Here is a 19,952-nt window from a genome sequence, read left to right on the forward strand (position 1 = left end):
CAAGTTTCATATTTAATATCAACATTAGAAAATCAGATATTTTGCATTCCTCCCTGCCCCTCATACCTTACCCCCACTCCTTTGCAGATTTGGAAAATCTATATTTCTTATTATACTGTCGGAGAAAAGGAGGGTTACAGGAGAAAATTTACACAATGTTAAAACAAGATATCAAAATAGTAATTTTGATCAAAAAAAGTATTGATATGACAGCATTATGCAGACAAAATGATGTCTTCCAGAAATTGTGGTGTGAAATAGAGGAAAAAAAACTACTTTTCAGGAAATTAAGAGCTGGCTTTGTTAGGTGCTAAAAACCTGCTAAATCTCTGCTGTCAGACTTTCTGTCGCAGGTGAATCTAGGGTACTGCACTAGTGATTGGGCCAGTAGGAAATATATATGGTAACAGCAACATTAAAAAGAAAACATTTAGAACTTAAAAATTCTTATCAAAGCAGTGACAAACTAGGGTTCCAGAAAGAAAAGGATAAACCATATCATTCTGACAGGTACTTTGGATACTTTTATAAACCCAAAATAGACAAAGAGTTTAGTTTAGATGGGAAACTGGAAAGGAGAGAAAATACTTATTAATTGGGAGGGGGAATGTAACTCAAGCCATCTAACTGTTTTTTTATGTTAGTCATATATTTGCTTTGTTTTTCACCTGTAGGTGTATTTGAAAAGTGACCCTCTTCAGATATGTCAAAAACAAACAAATCCAAGTCAGGGTCTAGATCTTCCCGCTCAAGGTCTGGATCAAGGTCTCGTTCTCGTTCTTTTTCGAAGTCTCGATCTCGATCTCGATCAGTGTCCCGCTCCAGGAAACGCAGACTGAGGTAAAGGGATTCAAGCATGCATTTGGATCAATATATTGGGCAGGGACTCTTTATTAAATCGCAGACATTTTTTACCTCTTCCCAAACTCCCTTTTACTAACTTGTGCTTTTTCAAAGTCCTCTAATCTGTAGGAGTTCATTAGATTAGGAAACTTCATATCTGTGGAAATCAAAGGAAAAACAAATTTTAATTGAACAGTTTCTTGCTATTCTTTATCCCTCCTTGTTTTTATTTTAAAATATTGAAAGGTGTAGAAAAATTTACCTTTGATGCATTTATGAATAAGGGCAACTCAGCAAAATAATGGTTTAATTAATATTGTTGGGGCAATGTTTAACCTGTTTAAGAAAATTAAGTTTTATGTACGTAACAGTACCCATTTATTTGTACTTGTTTAATGTGATAATTAGAAACTAGCCATGCCTGTCTGTATATTAAAATGGTTCTTGTAGGACCTCTAATTAGTTTTATTAAGCAATAAATTGTTTCGTTATAGATGCCAAGTAATAAAAGTATATTTCATAGGATCTTGAAACTTTAGAGACGATGACCCTTCTCAATTTATATCTAAGGAAAGATTGCCGAGAGAGGAGGTGGACTTTTTTTATAAGCTTGGGCAGATAAGAAGAGCCCAGATTGGCAAATTAATCTTCTCACACCTAGTTAGGAGAAGACCCTGGATTTTTCCTAATAAACAGACTTCTTTAGAAATGTTATAAAGTCAAGAACTTTTTATTAATTCAAATGAATCTTCCTTCCACCTAGTTTGAATTAATGAATGTATTGGCCTTGGTCCTTATACTTTCTGTCTTTTTTTTGTCTTGAGTCTTTTAATTTTCAGATTATCGCCAGTATTTGAGTTTTCCTTTGTGAATAGATAATTTCTTTTGAAAGACAACTTTCTGAGCTGCTGAGGAAGAAAAAGTCAACTTTCGAAAAAGATCTATAGAAAAAGGGAGTTTAGAAACCTACATGACAGTGCATCTTAAGCGAACATTGATTTCTTTGGATGCTTGCTGGTGAATGGTTTGAGTTTCTGACTGAAAGGTGTAAGGACCTTGATAGATTACTACAGGAAAGAAATGAAAATAAATATTTTGCTACTTGAAACACCTTTCGGTTTCATAACTGTGTCTAGAGTCCACTTTTCCTTAGGTGTATTGGTCATGAGGTTAAAAATATCTTTGGAAAAGGTCACTCATTTTTTTATGCTGTCATCTTAGTTGTTTTCCTAGCACTCTCATGTTTTTAAATAGCACAATAAATATGACACATGAATTTTTTCTTTACCAGTATTGCACTGAATTCTGAAATGCTTCATCTGAAAAGCAAATCTGTTATGGGATATTGTTTTCTGTCATATTAAAAATATTTTTAAACTTTTGCACTTTGATGTACAATGTTTTTGTTTGGAACTTATTAAGACTTCCAAGCTAGAAACTGAATCAGAGCCTCCGTTACACTTGATAAGTTTGTGTCTATCTAATAAAACACAAGTTGTTAGGGGCATTTTCAGCTATTTCTTTTCCTTGACCAAAAGCTTTGAATGCAAATGGTGGTTATTTTTTTCAGCTATGAGATTCTTAAAGGTATACCTTTTTTGAACTGTAGGTTGCAGAATTGAGATGAGTAAGCATCTTGACTAAGGGCATAATCCCAGAACCCTCAAACATCATGTTGGTTGTTTTTGATGAGCTCTGCATCCTTTGTGACAAGTAAAGGTCCTGGGCAGGTCTTTTGTCCTTGTCTCCTTTGCCTTCTGAAGTCATTTGGCTGTGATCTTTGACTAGAAAAGAAGAAATTGGGGGTATAGCTGTGTGCCCGTGTCTCCTGATCTTCTGCAGTGCTTCCATTTGAGGGGTTAGGGTTAGATCCACTTTGTACTGTCATACCATGAAAAAGTAGTCTTGGAGAGAGTGCCTATATTTTTATAATTTTCTGATTTTTTTTTGCCCCTGGAAACAGATGTATTTGCATTTGGATTCTCTGTTTTTAATTCTGACTCATCTGTTTCATGGTTTTACTTTTAATTTTCCTTCAACTATAAGGAAAGTATACTGTCCAGATTTTGAGAACATGTCCTCTAACCATCTAATTAGCTGCTGTGAGTACTACAGAATGGGAGAAAACTGATTGTTTCCTTGTATTTCACAGACTGTATCCTTTTAAAGCAACTTCCCGTAAATAACTTCATTTTGAAGTCTGCAGAGACTCATGTTCGTGCATCTGTACAGTGGCCCACAGGTTTTGGATGCAGTGTGCTGCGGGTCCCTCACTAGTAATTGGTAACAGAGATGTAATAGCCTCCTGAGAACTCGAGCATGAATCACACCACCACCCCTCCCACCCCACTTAGTGCTCTGGGTGGATCACATCCCTCAAGTATAGTATTTAATCAGGTCAGATTCAGTTTCAGAGCCTACATCTGGCTTCTTATGTTGTTGTTTATGTTTTTACATGAGAAAGTTTTAAAGGTAAGTTGTTTTATTGTACTAAGTAATAGTCGGTTAACAGTTTGAATTGAGACATAATTTTGCCCGAAAGTAGTGCCAAAATATTTTTCTTTTATGAAAGACTGAGTTCAGGATAGTCAGAATTGTAGGAAACTAAGCCCATTGTGATTTATTCAGATTTTATTGATATAAGCATATTGAGTATTGTATTTCAAAAATGGTAATTATTTTTACTCAGTTCTGAAAAAATTTTGGACCTTTATTAAACATAGTATTTTAAAACAAAAAGACTTCAATCCATGTGTGGACAGACTCCTCCCATTCACTTAGCTGGAAACCTAAAGTGTGTACTCTGTCTAGAATTAGTGTATTAGTCTCTCTGGAAGGCTGATGGGGGCCTCTGACATGGAGCCACCGACCCTCAAGGGATCCCATTAAAGAGACCTGGGTGTCTAGTGTCAGACACTGGCAAGAAACAGCTTTGCCCGGAGAGGGATATATTAAAGGTTTTTAAAAAGAATCATAAACATAAACAGATGCATTTTACAGAATAGGAGCTCAGCCAGTAAGCTATATTCAGCATCTTTGTTATGAGATATATAGTAAAAAGGAAAGAAAAGAAGTGTGAGAAAGAGAAAACTCTTGAAGACTTTTCAGTAAATTTGACATTGCTATATAGTCTCATCTCTCCTACTCAGTGCTCTCCTACTCCCCTCTTAAAAGTAGTCTGAAGTTATCATTCCTTTGGAGACTTTTGACTTGAGATTTTATTCTGACAAGAATAGAGGATTTTTAATGTTTTATTGATTATTTTTCTTTCACTCCCCAATACTTGCCCTTGTATCAGAACCTTTCATTTCAGTCAAGTAAATTTTAAAAAGTTCAATACATTGACTTTGACAATGTATATACTTCCTTCTAGACTTATAGTATACTACTACTTCTGGGTCAGGAGGTGAAGAGTCATGTTCCCCCACAACCACCTAAATTTCGATGTTAATTTTTTTCTGTCAGTCCAGCATTTTTAGCTTTTAATCTTTTCCCAGAGAAAGTTTGGGCCAAATCTTTGTTTCTTCTACTATAATTTTGAAGCAATAGAGTATCATTACCACCATCCCTCCTATAATAATTCATCCTTGTCAGATGAAGATGATTCAGTATCAGAAATTTGGCAAATAAATTAATTTTGTCCTTGTTTTTTGAAATATTTACAAACTTATTAGGACAGCATTTTTAGGTTTTTCTGATGTCAAGTTTATTGTATGCTTTGTGGATACAGTGACCCCTTGTGGTAACATAGGAGAGTCACATTATACAGTGATGGGGTTTTGATGCCAAATGTTATATTCATGGTAAAGCAATATTTTAATATTGGATTTGACTTAGAGGAATTAACCCTACATATTTTTTAATACTGTGGTTAAAGTGTTTTGCCATTATGGTTTTTTACAGATTCTATTGAATTCTAAAAAAATTGGTTCAGATAGACTGTAAGATATGGCTTGGGAAGCATGGAAATTAGTCCAGCGAGGAAGAGTCTCAGGAGCTGTTATAATTGAGGGCCTAAATACAAATACTATGGCACTTACCCTCTCAGATCTAAAAATTTTCATTTTCTTTCTTTATGACCTGCATTAACATTTTGAGGAACCTGAAATGAATGAACATATCCCCTAATGCATTTTTTAATGGCAAAGCTTTTATTGTTCACAAATACTGTGTGTTGAAGCATTTTCTTTATTTAAATTAAATTTGCATTACTATATATATTCTGATTTTTGGCAATCCTGGCACAGTAGGTTTTCATTTAATACAATAGGAAGAAGTAATAGGAAAGCTTTTTTTTCCCAAACATCTTTCAAATTTGATGAAATGGAATTTAATACCTTTATAAATACATAATCTTTATTGGTTATTATTATTATAGACCATAATCACTCATTCATATAGTGAGATAATTATTTTTTTGTATTTTTAGCATCAGAAAGAAAAGAATAAAGTCCTTGGGACATTATCATTCAAGAGTATCTTTGTCAGGATTTATAGGAAGAATATGACACTTTTTGACACCCCCCCCCCCCATGAAAGTACTTGCAACAGGAACAGAAATTCTTTTTCCCTCTTCCTTTTTCAGTTCTAGGTCCCGTTCAAGATCATATTCTCCAGCTCATAACAGAGAAAGAAATCATCCAAGAGTATATCAGAACCGAGATTTCCGAGGTCACAACCGAGGCTATAGAAGGCCTTATTATTTTCGTGGTCGCAACAGAGGCTTTTATCCATGGGGCCAGTATAACCGAGGAGGCTATGGAAACTATCGGTCAAATTGGCAGAATTATCGCCAAGCATATAGTCCTCGTCGGGGCCGTTCTCGTTCCCGGTCCCCAAAGAGAAGGTCTCCTTCACCCAGGTCTAGGAGCCATTCTAGAAACTCTGATAAGTCTTCCTCTGACAGGTCAAGGCGCTCTTCATCTTCTCGATCTTCCTCTAACCATAGCCGTGTTGAGTCTTCTAAGCGCAAATCTGTAAAGGAGAAAAAGTCATCTTCCAAGGATAACCGGCCATCACAGGCTGCTGGAGATAACCAAGGTGATGATTCCAAGGAGCAGCCTTTTCCTGGAGGTACTTCTCAGGATGCTAAACCATCAGAGAGCTCAAAGCCATGGCCTGAGGCCACTACCTATGGTGCTGGCTCAGCATCAAGAGCAGCTGTGTCTGAGCTGAGCCCCCGAGAGCGGAGCCCTGCCCTCAAAAGCCCTCTCCAATCAGTGGTGGTTAGGCGGCGGTCTCCCCGCCCTAGCCCTGTGCAGAAACCCAGCCCTCCACTTGCCACGCCTTCTCAGATGGGTTCTGCTCTGCAGAGCAGCACCGGCTTTCAGGCTGGAGCTCACCAAGGCCAATTTGATCATGGTGCTGGGGGTTTGAGCCCATCCAAAAAGAGTCCTGTGGGTAAGAGTCCCCCAGCCATTGGTTCCACGTACGGCTCTTCATCACAGAAGGAAGAACTATCTGCTCCAGGAGGAGCAGCCTATTCAAAGAGGCAAGTATCACATGTTTCTTGCTTTATTTTGTGTCAAATGGCATACCAGCTGAGTATTGATTTTAAATGTGGTATAATGCCAAAAAATATTTATGGTGAAGGAAATAGTGGTTTTGTTTTTTGAGTCAGAATTCTTATTAATGGTAGCAAGGTAGCACTGTTTCCCTGAAACTTTGTTTAGCAGAGTTTAAAAAAAAAAGACAAGTCACACAAAGGAAACCTTTAGCTTAACTCCAGCTTTCCTACCTTCCTGAATTTGTATTGCAGCATAAAGTTTCTTTAGACTACTCTGCCATGGTGTTTTCACATTTAAAATATGCCTTGGAATCTGCCAATGTGTCTATAAGCCAGAGAGCAATAGAGCTTTGTGGGTCAGCCATCAAAGAGTATGGTCTTTGCCAAAGTGAATGACCATTGGAACGGTTAGCATTCACCTGCTAGGACCCACCATCTACTATGACTGATCTGCACGAGCCCATCATTGTGAAGAGCTGCATACTCACACATTCAACTCAGGAGACCTGGGCAAAATGGGAAAGTTCAAGGCTTATGCCCAGGAATGCCTTGTTTTAAAACTACAAGGTGGGTGTGTGTCCCAGTAGAAACCCACCAGGCTGCATATTAGGAGAGGACGTGGCAAAATACCCCAGTCTCTCTGCACTAGGGGACAACGGTGAGTGGAATGTGGATCTTTTGTTTCTTTTTTGTGTAAGTGTATTGGGGTAAAAGGCAACAGGAATACCAGCAATTGTCGTAGAAGTATACTATACTTTTTTTTTTTTAGGTTTTTGCAAGGCAAATGGGGTTAAGTGGCTTGCCCAAGGCCACATAGCTAGGTAATTATTAAGTGTCTGAGACCAGATTTGAACCCGGGTACTCCTCCAAGGCTGGTGATTTATCCACTACTCCACCTAGCCGCCCCAAAGTATACTATACTCTTGTTTCCCACTTTGCTTCTCCTTGGCAGGTGTCCTTTCCATTGTTCTGTCCTTGAGTCTTTTCTCCTAAAAGTATTCTTTATTGGCATTTTTGTAGATCATCAGCCTCCCTCTGATTCTTGGTTTTGATTTCACTTCAGTAGATATTCTACTTAAATATCCCAATGAAATGGTTAATAACTCCCTGTTCAGCTCAATCTTTATAAAACAGGACTACATTTTAAAATTATTAACATTTTGCCTCTTACCATGTTTGTAAATAGCTATCCTTATTAGAAGAATTGACTATGAGATTCACTTTTCACAAGAAATACCCCGTTAACTTATGTTTTTATTTGTATTTACAGTAGATGAGATATTTAGATCTTCTAGGCGACTTGCATCACATTTGAAGTCGCTTTTGAGACTTTTATTTCCAATATATATTATATAAACCAAAACAATCCAAGGTTGAACGTTCTGGTATATTAACTGCTGAAAGCAGATTTATAAATGACTGAGTGAAGGTGTTGGGTAAGACTTTAATTTTGTTTCATAAACCTAAGTCTATACAGGTAAGTAGATTCTTTTAGTACTTTAAAAATGCCCTCTGCTGTTCCCTTTTTGCCCTTTTGTCTAAAGTGTTTTTTTTAGCATTAGGTTGCATAAATGTACACAAGAACTATTTAAGAAATTTATTCAAAATTAGCTCAGATTTAAAACTTTTTTGGAATCTAAAAGATGTTCAGGGATTAAAAATAAATAATAAAACCTGTTTCAAAGCAAGTTGCTTAAGTAATCTCTTTTATGTATTTGTTTCTGTTTCTGTAAACAGGTATTTGGAAGAGCAGAAGTCTGAGAATGGAAAAGATAAGGAACAGAAACTAACAAATGTTGATAAGGAAAAAATAAAAGAGAAAGGAAGCTTCTCTGAGTTGGGTTTGGGAGATCCAAAAGTGAAGTCTGACCCATTTGCTCCCAAAGCTGATGCTGAGAAACCTTTTCGGGGCAGCCAGTCTCCCAAGAGATATAAGCTCCGAGATGATTTTGAGAAGAAGATGGCCGACTTCCACAAAGAGGAAATGGATGAGCAAGACAAGGAGAAGGTAAAGGGCCGAAAAGATTCAGAATTTGAGGATGAGCCCAAATTTATGTCCAAAGTTATTGCGGGCACCAGCAAAGGACAGGAGGATGAGCGGCCTGGCAAGTGGGAAGGCCTGGTGTACATGCCGGCTGGGAAGGAAAAGCAGAGGAAGGCAGAGGAGCTGGAGGATGAAGCATATGCTGACCGGCCCAAGAAGGAGGAGCGGGCCACTACCAAGAGAACGGAGGCCACCACACACCGGGGCTTCGTGCCCGAGAAGAACTTCCGGGTGACTGCTTACAAAGCCCTACCAGAGAAGAGCTCATCTCCGCCACCCCCACCGGCCAGGAAGGCTACTGCTACCGCTCCAACGGGCAGCGAGGCCCGAGACAAACTGGGCCGGGCAGAGAGCCTGCCCCTGGGTAAATCCTCCTTCTCCATCACCCGAGAGGCCCAGGTCAACGTTCGCATGGATTCCTTCGATGAGGACCTGGCCCGGTGAGACAGCGGGAGGGTGCCCTCTTGTGGGGGGGAGGGAGAGCAGCTCCCAGGCAGCCTGGGAGGGGCAGGAGCCACGATGGCTGCCAGCAAGAAGTGAGTGGGCAGAGGACTCTGTGTATGACCTGCAGGCCTAGCTGAGGGCTGGGGGATTGAGGGAGTCAGGAGAGAGTGGGGAGGGTTGTCTGTTGTTCTCTCTGGATATGCTGTTTACCCAGCTGAACCTATCCCTCCCAGCCTGGGCCTGTTTCTCCCCTGGCTGGGCCTGCTCCTGCTCCTCCCTAGACTGGACACGTTCCTCCCCAAACCAGATATGCTTCTCCCCAAACCAAGCCTTTCCCTCCCTTGGCTGGGTCTGTTCTTCCTCAGGTTGAGCCTACTCCTGAACCTCATAACTGTATGCCAAGGGGCTGCCAAAAGTGGGCTTTCTTGGATTGGGGGGGGGGCACATTTTGGAGATCCTATTTAGACATTATTAACTGACTTCTAGAGGGTTAGCTGCCTACGAGGGGGGCAGGGCTCCTTCAGGTCACACTGATGTAGTTGTTGAACATTTGGACTCTAATCATATGGTTTTTCTTTGTGCTTTTTTCATGACTGCCACCCCTCTCCTTTTTCCTTTCCAGTCCCAGTGGCTTATTGGCTCAGGAACGCAAACTCAGTCGAGATCTGGTCCATAGTAACAAAAAAGATCAGGAATTCCGTTCCATTTTCCAACATATACAATCTGCTCAGTCTCAGCGGAGCCCCTCAGAGCTGTTTGCCCAGCACATTGTGACTATTGTTCACCATGTGAAAGGTGAGTCTATGCCTACCACTTGTCCTTTTTTGCCTTTCCATACCTTCAACTTCCTCTAAAGAACATTTGGAGGAAAAGAGTCTTAATCTCCTTCAGAGTGACCAGTCAGGCTCTGAAAGTCTCTTTCCTTGATTATTTGGACTGTTCATTTCATTAGAAAGGTCTTTGAAATCCCTGGCTGGCATGAGAATTGCTTCTGGTGTCACCTCATCAATTTAGCAAATGATGGGGTTTCAAGTGCTAATTACTAGTGTCTGGTGAGAGTGGTTAAAACTTCTATAACTGGGAATGAGTATAAACAATCAAGTATGAAAGGATTTTTTTAGATTTCCTCTACCTTTTCCTCCCAGACTTCTTGAGCTTCTGGTTTGTGTGCAGACCTTCCAATTATAAGCTTCTTATGACAGATCTTAATAATTCCTCTCCTTATATGTCTAATTTCTTCAATAAGCTTGTGTTTTTGACTGTGTGATAAAAATGTCTTTCAGGCATTTTTCTTAAAGACTAGAAATTCCCTAGAAGTTGAATCTGTTTTTAATCTTTTCTAGGTAATTGAGAGGAGGAATTTATGTGCTAAGGAAAGAGACCAAAAGCAGGAGTGCAGCCAATGTTAGGCAGAGTCTGGTCTAGTTCAGACTTGTGGCACATCTGCAGAACTTTGTTTAAGAAGGAGCCTTTGTGCTTCAGGAAGGGAGGTTGTCCCCAAGCCCCCTTTCTTGACTACAGGTGTGGAGAAGAGGAGCAGGAATGTGGGTGGCAGTGGAATTCTAGAAACTTAGTGTCTCTCCTAGTACCTCCCTTTGTGCTTTACAAAGACAGTGTTTAATACAGTTCTTTTGTTTGTATTGATGTTTACATTAAACTCTGGAATCTTTGTATATGTGCAGTATGTTCACGCTGTATCAGAGTTTAACCTTAAGCCAGAAGATTGTGAATTTAGAGTTAGTGGGGACCTGAGGTCATCTCAGTCCACCCTTCTCATTTTACAGAGCAGGAAACTAAGACCCAGGAAGGTAGGACTTGTCCAGGGTCATGGAACTAGTAGGCAGTAGAAGAGAAGTATGACCTGGGGCAGTTTGATTCTAGAGCCTGTCTTTGTGTATCATGCCAACACACTACTCAAAGGTCATATGTTTTGTTTTCTCCACAGAGCATCATTTTGGATCCTCAGGAATGACATTGAATGAACGTTTTACTAAATACTTAAAGAGGGGAACAGAGCAGGATGCCACTAAAAACAAGAAGAGCCCAGAGATTCACAGGTAGGGATATGATCCTGCTAAGAATGGAGCTCTGAATGAAGGCTTCAGTTTGCTTGTCACATTGCCTTTGCTGGTTATGGAAATTAGAACAACTTGGTACAAATTCTGAGTTGGTCCAGAGCCTAGTGGTCCTTGTAAGAGAGGTCTCCAGGGAGCTTGACCAAAGAAGCTGGGCTCTCTCTTCTTTCAGCTTACTTTGAGTTTTTCTTAAACACTACTCTTGCTTTTCCAGTGAAGAAGGATACAGAATACTGAGGGGATAATGTGGGGAGAAGTCTGGTATAATTAATTACTTGAACAGATTTTTGAAAACCCATCTCAGCTTGTAGGCACAATGATGAGTTGAAGGTTTCTAAACAAGTTGTTTTGGAGCCAGACATTTCTTTGGGTAGGTTTTCAAGAAAACAGTTAACCTCTTTCTTCTACGTTAGACAGAAAGAAGACATTTACACACCAGGCTCAGGATTTTTGGCTTTTTTTGTTGTTAAATGCATTTGGGGCTATGCATTCAGCAGCCGGATCTGAAACTTCCTGAGTAAGGAGCAGTGGGAGGCAGCTTCATTCTTTACAAAAGAAGCTGGTTCTTGGGACTTTGCCTTGAATATAGAGCCAGCAGAGATGAGTTGGAATACCAGATCAATGAATTGGTTTGATTTATTCAGCTGAGTTCATAATTTATTTCTATTATTTTATCTGAGTAAACTTGTTGGGAAGGAGAGGTTTGCTGTGGTTGAGATCTGTGATTTCATCAGAAAATAAAGAGAACTCTATGAAAATTTTCCACTGATGCATATCAACAGCACACCTGCAGTTTAAGAGTTTGAGGGGGTTTCCTCTGGCACTGATGCCACTGTGTCTAAGAGATAGGACTTCTCCTTCCCCTGAGATCCTCCCTCTCGCCACTATTCTGGAATTCACCAAAGGTATTTTTCATTTTTCCCCTGGCTGATAAGCTAGGAACTTTATTTTTATCTTGGTTTCCCTCCCACATAATAAAGAGTGCATCTGAATTTTGAAGGTAAGTTGTTCTAGAACATTACTAAAGATAAGAAAAGATGAAATTGATTGGGAATATAATGACTTGAGTTTTGTTTCATTAATTTTCTAGGAGGATAGATATTTCTCCCAGTACATTCAGAAAACATGGCTTGGCTCATGATGAGATGAAAAGCACCCGGGAATCTGGCTACAAGGTGAACTATAGCTTTCATCAGTAATTTCAACAAAATGAGTGCGTTGGGCATGAACTTAACAGAAATGTTTTTGTTTAAATTACTCTCTACTTAAGTTTGTGTTTTTCTTTTAAGGATGGGCATAATTCTAAAAATGAACTACAAAGGGTTAATTTTTATTAAATGTATCAACAACCTTTGTGAAGTGGTTAGAATATGGTAAATGACCCCAAAGTCTATTGAGGTGAGATTGAGAAAAAAAAGAGAGGAGTTTTGGAACAAGTGCCCATGATGAGAGAAGAAACTTTTTGTGATATTTTTCTGCTTGTAAGTATTATCAAATCAATTGTATACATGCGCTATTTCCAACCATGATTTCAAAAAGACATGCATGTCAGAGAAAGGGAAATAAACCTTTTATTTGTTTCTAAACTGAGTTAATTATTAACACACAACTAGTCCAGTTTGTTCTAACGTTGTTCCCGTATCATCTGTCTCTCCCTGTTACTTTAATACTGCCCAGATCAGATACTTTTAGACTGATAGTATAAAGTGTTAAAATTGTATTATAAATTTTAGATTGTTATTGTTTTTTAAAAACCTAATGCAGATTATATGTCATTCTTTGTGTATGTATTTGAAATTTGAAATGCTTCCCATCCTGCTGAAACCTTAATTTTCATATGCTTTTTTTCATGGTTTCTATAAAAAAAATCCAAAACTTGTTATATCAATGATAAATATGATAAATCTGCTTTTTCTCTTCCTCTTTGAATACCAGCTTGGCTCTATGAAACAGGAAATTTTTCAAACAGTGGAAGAAATCTTGTCCTCCATGTTTGCAGTGGGGGGTGGCGGGAATGCTAAACCACTGTTCACTGAACCTAAGGGGAGCAGTGCCTGCTTTTGATAGTGACCATTAATGTTCTTGGGAGAGGTTTGATGTCTGAGTGAAAATAATAAAATCTCTTTGCTGGGGAAGTATACAACAGCCTACAAAGCAAAAAAAAAAAAAAACCAACCCTACTAAAAGTACTAGCACCCTGTCAAAAATGATTGAAATTTTAATAGCTAAAAGATTACTAAACTTTTTTGTGTGAATTTCTATACTATCTCCCATACACACACGCGTGCGCGCGCGCACACACACACACACACACAAACAGGGATTATGTCTATAATGTAATTTCCTAATGCACTGTAGTCCCTTCTTCCTCTTAATTTTATTTCATTTTAAAGCTATTGTTGAGGTATCATGCCAGCATAATTGTCCTAACTTCTCTGTTAAGCACCCAGAAAGGTAAATCTTTTTATAAAATTTGCTCATTTTTGTATAAACTCCTACCCACTATTGCCTCTTTGTGCATTATTCAGCTTCCTTTTGAGGAAGTTTCCCCAGTAACTGTAGCAGTAGTGTTAGGATGGCCTGCTCAGGTCCCCCATTCCCTGCTTTCTAGGCCAGGCAGTGCTTTGGGATGTTTCCCAGCCTAGTAGGATGTTTTAAAGCAGAGTAGGAATGTGTCTTGAGTTCAGGCCTATTATTGGGTGTGTCGTTGGCTACTCTTGATTGTACATATGGTGGCTCTAAGCCCACAGACCAGTTCCTATCTTACCTGGCCCATTTCTTCCCCTACCCCCAGAAAGAAAAAAAGGAGAAAAAGAGAGAGAGAGAGGATTCCCACTCTTTATGTTTGTTAACAGGAGCCTTTCGCAGTAGAATTATCAGCTCTGAGCTGGGATTCTCCAGTCAGTTTCCATACTTAAAATAGTTTGTAAATGCTGGTGGGAAATTAGCTAGTTCCTTTATAATGTTTTATTTTGATTTTTGTTTATAACTTGTTCTTGCTATGATTTAAATCAGTGCCCTAAAGCTTCTTGTTAGGAAGGGACATTAAGTGACTTGTGTACCTGAGTTATGTTTACTAGCATTCTTGCTACTCCCTCCCCCTCATCACACCACCACAGTGAAAACCATGGTTTTTTAGAATGGCTAATATGCTGAAGTGTTTATAATCTAAGAATCTTAACCCCTACTTCTTTCTTTCTCTGCAGGCTGAGGGAAAATACAAAGATGACCCAGTTGATCTTCGCCTTGATATTGAACGTCGTAAAAAACATAAGGAACGAGATCTTAAACGAGATAAGTCAAGAGAATCTGTGGATTCCCGAGATTCAAGCCACTCAAGGGAGAGATCAACTGAAAAAACTGAGAAAACTCACAAAGGATCCAAAAAGCAGAAGTATGCAGGCAGTCATGTCTATTTGGAAGTCCTGCTTGATGCAGGAATGGTGCCAGGTGTAGACTCCTCAGGCTGTCTAGGAATTGATAACTTTGATTGCTAGTAGTAGCTTAATACAACTACACTCCTCCAAAAAGTTGCTCTAATTGCTTTTTCCAAACTTTAAAACCTAACCGTATAGTAACATTATTTGGTCAATGACTTACTTGGAATATTATCCTCATGAAATTAAGCTTCTCAAAGTAGTTTCCTCAAATATCAGGTTTTCTCAGAGGAAGTTAACATTTTGAGTGAGTGTATGCCCATGAATATTTATTTAAAGAATGCTTGATTTTTCTGTGCAGCAGTTTTCCTTTTCTTCTCCCCGAATGAAGTTCTATTAGGTAAATTTTTAAAGAAACAATTATATCTTATCCAAATCCAAACAAGTATAGTTCCCCTTCAAAATAGTCTCCTTGGGAATATGCAGTCTTTCAATGGTAGTTTATTTTAACAGGTTGTAAAACCCCTTTCTGAGAATAGCATACTTAGCCTGTAACAATTCAACAAAATATTCTCATTGGTGATATAATTTAGTCCTTGGAGTGATTTTTTTTTTAGCAGTAAATTCATTTAGCAATTGAATAATGTATATCAGCAAGTTGACCTTTCTCGATAAAAGAAAAAAAATATTGTCTAATAAGATACTACCTTGCATGACTAATTAACTGGTTTGAAAGTCTATACAATTTCTGATATCTTTCAAGGCTCCCTGATTTCTTTGGTGTGGGTTCTGTCTACCAGTGCTTCTCACAGTCCCTCTGCCCTTTAATGGAATGTCTTTGTGAGTTGCCATTTTGGAAAAGGGTGGGGGAAGTCATCAGTTGCTGCTTAGTTTTCTGGTGACAGACTTTCCCTTTCGTTGTTAGGTGGATTCCTGAGGCCTTCTTTGTGCATTTCTAGCTTAATGTGATCAACCAGCTCTTGTGCCCAGGGAGGCATCAGAGGAAGATTTTAGTCAAAGAGATTTTCTCCGTAGTTTTGTTTTTGGTTTGTTTGTTTTTACTCTTTTGAAAATACTCTGACTTTGTACTTGGTTCTGTTGGATATCCATGTCAATAGACCTGGGTAATTTTTAGTCATCTTAAAATAATTGACCATCTTCCCATGGTCTGGATCCATGTAATGAACTTTCAAATAAATTATCACATTTCAAGCTGTGCTGAGAAAGAAAACTTGAGCAGATTATTTGCTACATTTGACAGATAAGTAAACTGAAGCAATTGAACCATACTGACTGGCCTATGTTAACACAGCTATTTAGTAACAGCTAGGAGAATTTAGGTCTTAAGGTCCCTTGTGCTAGGGTAGTATTTTATAATAAGGCAAATGTAGCTTGGGGTCTTTCCACAAGAGAGAATTGATTGATCATAGATTGAAAATTGGAAAGCTCAGAAGCCACTTGGACCATTTCAAACCTGAGTAGGAACTCATCTGCAGCATGCCTAATAAGTGGTCATAAAGCTTTGCTTGAATACCTATAGTGAGAGAAATCTGTCCCCAGCTTTTAACTGTTCTGTTCTACTGTAGGATAACATTTTTAGGGGAGTTGTTACTAATTGACTAATGTAGAAAATGGATGTTATAAAATGATTTTATGTCAAAGGTCAAGGACATTTGTGACCACATTTTAGATGAAAGTTCCTTTAAATTATTTTTCATTTTGACTGATGATAAAACAGAGGGTATCAGAACAGAGAAGATGGAGAGATATGAGCTAAACAGTAGAAAAGTTATGGAGATTCAGACTCATTTGAGTTTTTGGGTGCCAGGCCCAAGCACTGACTTTATATCAATTTCGAAGAGGAGATCTCTTGTTGAATATTCCAGGGGTCTTTTCTTGGCCTTGTGTTGTTTAATCTAATTTGGTGCCTGATATATGCCAGACGTTTGTTTCCTTCTAGGATTTAGCATTTTACCAATAACTTGGATAAACAGACAAAGATGACATTTATCAAATTTGAAGATAATCTAGGTCTGGTAAGGAAGTGACAAATTAGATGATAAAGTCCCTTTCCAAAAATATCTCCAGTTAACATGTTGGTTTGAATCTCAGAAGATGTTATGTAATTAGAATAAACATAAAGTCAGTCTTATAAAGTTAAATCTTTGAACCTAATTATAAATTTGCCATAAGTGAGATTGAGAAAATCCAAGAAAGTAGGGCAGAAGTGTGGATCAAGCTTGGCTGAAAAAGATCTGAAAGTTTTAATGGACTATGAGCTCCAGGATGAGTCAATGTTATGATATGGTAACCCTGCAGTGTTCTGAAAGGAGAAAATAATTATATCACTGTATTCTGCCCTAGTCATATAATAACTGAATTGGTGCTTTCATTTCTGGGCACTTTCTTTTTTTGGTATAGACATTGATAAGCTGGAGACCCACCAGGTGCTAAAGGTTAAGCCATGGAAGGAGTGACTGAAATAATTTGAGCTGTGTGGCCTGGTAGAGAGAGATTTAGAGAGCTCAAAATATTCTTCAAACCTTTGAAGGGATGTTACGTGGAAGAGAAAGTTCTTCTTGAAGGCCCCAAAGGTCAGAGCTAACTAAGAACAGTGAATGATGAGGAATGAGGAAAATGTGGGACCCGGGCAGCTCACTGATTTCTTTTGCTTAATTGTACTTGGTTAAAAGGGAGGGTTAATTTTTTTAAAATGAAAATAAATGGAAGCTACTGAGAGACACATTAAAGCTTAATATAAGGAAGAACTTTAAATAATTAAAATTGTCCAAAAGAGGGGTGGAATGCCTTGAGATAGTATATTCTCCTTCATTAGAAGAGGTCTCTAAGAAAAGGCTAGATGACTATTTGTCTGGCATGTGGTAGAGGGAATTTCTCCTCAGTTATAATTCAAACTAGATGCCCTCCAAGATGCTGTCTAGCTTTCTTGGTGAATGGCCTTGTTTATCACAAACAATGAAAATGACTCTCAGCAGTTCAGAGTGAGTATAGCAGTATATTCATCCCACAGGTATGACTACCTAGTTTATTTTCTCATATTTCTTGGGGACAGTGACTAGCTCTAACTTTGTGAACTCTTCTCTCTTAAAAACTTCAAATTTAATGCTAGTTGTTTACCACAGTTACATTTATAGCTTTGGTCAAGTGACATTAGATCAGTGATTTTTAAGGACCTTTTTTGGCTCTGCCAATCTGTGATTTGGGTTCCATTGAGTGAGCAGAACAATCTGAACATTCATACCAATCAGAAATACTCTAAGGAAGCACTTCTGGGAATGAGAAGCATTAACCAGTTCCTAGATTCAAAGTGATGCTTCTGAAGTAGATAACCATAGTAGATGATAACAGGTGAAAAAAAGCTCTTTTTTAAATAGGAGCTTAAAATTCTCCTAAAAATGAATCTTGGAATTTTGAGACTTTTTGACTTGCCTTCCCTACACACCCACCCATCCAGGGCAGTTAGGGCTGAAGAGGTGATGTGACCTTGGGAGACCAGCAGGTTACATAGATACACTAAGTCATGGAAATATTGCTAGTCGCTTATTCCCCTTCCCTTCCCCCTACCTCCTTCTTTTATTCACAGACAATACATAATCTTTAAAGACAAATTGTTAAATCCAGTTTTCCCCTGGGGAAATTTCCAGAGGGAATGGCCATTTCAGAAGAAGTAACTCATAGGACAGCCTCTCCAGCTCTCTCTCTGGGTTCTCATCCTGTCTCACTGAATGATATCACTTGTTACTTGACTCATTTATGGAAAGTGAATTTTAAAGAATATATCCTAAATAAGAGTACATTTGGATTTGTCTTTTTTCCCCTAATTTAAATATGTTCAAAAAAGCATCCATATTCCCGAGGTATCTTTTGTTAAAGTCCTTACCTGTGAGACACAAGGTGCGATGCTTAATCAAGCCAGGGTTCTCTGAAGGGGCTCATAGACCACACTGGCTTCTCTCTTGGCACAGGAAGCATCGTCGAACACGGGATCGGTCTCGGTCATCGTCAACCTCCTCCCAGTCATCACATTCTTACAAAGCAGAGGAGTACACTGAGGAAACAGAAGAGCGAGAAGAGAGCACCACAGGCTTTGACAAATCCCGGCTGGGGACCAAAGATTTTGTGGGTCCAAGTGAGAGAGGAGGCAGAGCTCGAGGGACCTTTGTGAGTCACCCCATACCCTGCCCTCTTCCCTTCATACCATATGACTTGCAGCCAGGCTTCCAAGGCTGCTTCTTTCCTTTCTGAAAAAAGTTCATCTGTCCAGGAGAGTCTTTCTAGGTGATTCAGCATGACTGTCTGTCTTCGTGTGCTTACTTTTCTGGCCCCAAGGGTCAGGGCAGACTTTCTTTATTTCTCTGTTCCTTTTCCCATCTTGTACTAATAATTTTAGATTTGTTCTTTTCATTCCTTGTTAGTATATTGGAGGGACTGAGGAAGGATTCGTGTGTCAGGTTGAGGGCACAGTCCCTTCCAACTCTGACATTCTCATTTTGCATCCACACTGTATCTCTGGGTTCAGGAACTGGCAGGTTCTTATGGAGCCTAAAGACTAACTAGGTGACTCCTCATCCTCCAAATGAGATGGTTCCTTTGGGCCCAGTCACTTTTTCCTTAGCTGTCTGTTTTCAATTGCCTTTTCAAACATAATTACTTGTTGTGATTGAAAGTTTCTTTTGTAGTTTCTGGTTTCTAATCTCTTGTTTTTCTCTCATTGGTCACCTAACAAATGCTTTTAGTCATGCTCATATTCCAGTTGAATTAGCTATTTTAGGTTCCTGAGGGTCCAGCCACCTGATTAGTTAGAAAGCAGTTTATCAACAGGAACTCATGTGTTTTATTTTCAGTCAGAGCTTGAGGTCTCTTAACATAGTCTTCCAAGAAGGAGTTGCCATTCACAGCCTAAATATGACGTTTCTTTCCTATTTGTTGCTGCAGCAATTTCGAGCTAGAGGAAGAGGCTGGGGCAGAGGTAACTATGCGGGTAATAACAGCAGTGGCAACAATGATTTCCAGAAGAGGACCCGAGAGGAGGAGTGGGACCCAGAATATACACCCAAAAGCAAAAAGTATTATCTGGTAGGTGTCTGGGAAGAGGGAAAGAAATCTTTCCTAAACCATGGTTGATAGAGTCAGAGATGTTGAGTAGATGAAGCACCCCTAATTGGGTTCTATACCCAAAGTGATAAACAGCTCACTGGGGGCTGTAACTCGGTGTCCTCATGTGCAACTCATTTGGAAACTAGGATGAATTAAATTATAAAAGCATCCTGAAATAATATGAACAAAGTTTCCAACCTTTAGGGCCTTTTCTCCTTTAAAATTTATGATTCTATAATGGATTAGATGAGGAGTGAGGAAATCTGAACTCAGTACTTGCTTACCTGGTGCCCTTCTTTAAGCAAACTTGTTTTTATAAAACAAATTAAGGAGTGATTCTTAAAAGAAATAAGCAAGATTAAATTTCCCCAAATTGAGATGTAGAATAAAATAACAGGATTTTTTTTCCTCTTAAAAGTAAGATATAAACCACAGTCACACTAATTTAAAAAAAAAGTAATGACAGCTTCACCTTCTGTCCCAGTTGAGGGTGAAGTACATGTTTAGGTGAAGGAAGTCCTGGGAGGTCCATATCTAGAAGGGGG

The 19,952-nt window shown here is 38.8% G+C and overlaps 1 protein-coding gene across 6 annotated transcripts in view; it reads left to right on the forward strand.

The window, feature by feature from the left end:
- The window catches only part of THRAP3 (thyroid hormone receptor associated protein 3), an 80,157-nt gene that overhangs the window by 57,096 nt on the left and 3,109 nt on the right, over nt 1-19,952 (forward strand). For all 6 annotated transcript variants that reach the window (XM_074217543.1, XM_074217547.1, XM_074217542.1 and 3 more), the window contains 9 exons: nt 675-840; nt 5,429-6,334; nt 8,087-8,833; nt 9,460-9,632; nt 10,783-10,894; nt 12,003-12,087; nt 14,119-14,306; nt 18,276-18,471; nt 19,246-19,386. In XM_074217543.1, the coding sequence (XP_074073644.1) occupies nt 704-840; nt 5,429-6,334; nt 8,087-8,833; nt 9,460-9,632; nt 10,783-10,894; nt 12,003-12,087; nt 14,119-14,306; nt 18,276-18,471; nt 19,246-19,386 (2,685 nt within the window). In that variant the 5' untranslated portion in view covers nt 675-703. The remainder of the gene's footprint in view (nt 1-674; nt 841-5,428; nt 6,335-8,086; nt 8,834-9,459; nt 9,633-10,782; nt 10,895-12,002; nt 12,088-14,118; nt 14,307-18,275; nt 18,472-19,245; nt 19,387-19,952) is intronic.

Source organism: Macrotis lagotis, chromosome 1, assembly GCF_037893015.1.
Source record: "Macrotis lagotis isolate mMagLag1 chromosome 1, bilby.v1.9.chrom.fasta, whole genome shotgun sequence".
NCBI lineage: Eukaryota > Metazoa > Chordata > Mammalia > Peramelemorphia > Peramelidae > Macrotis > Macrotis lagotis.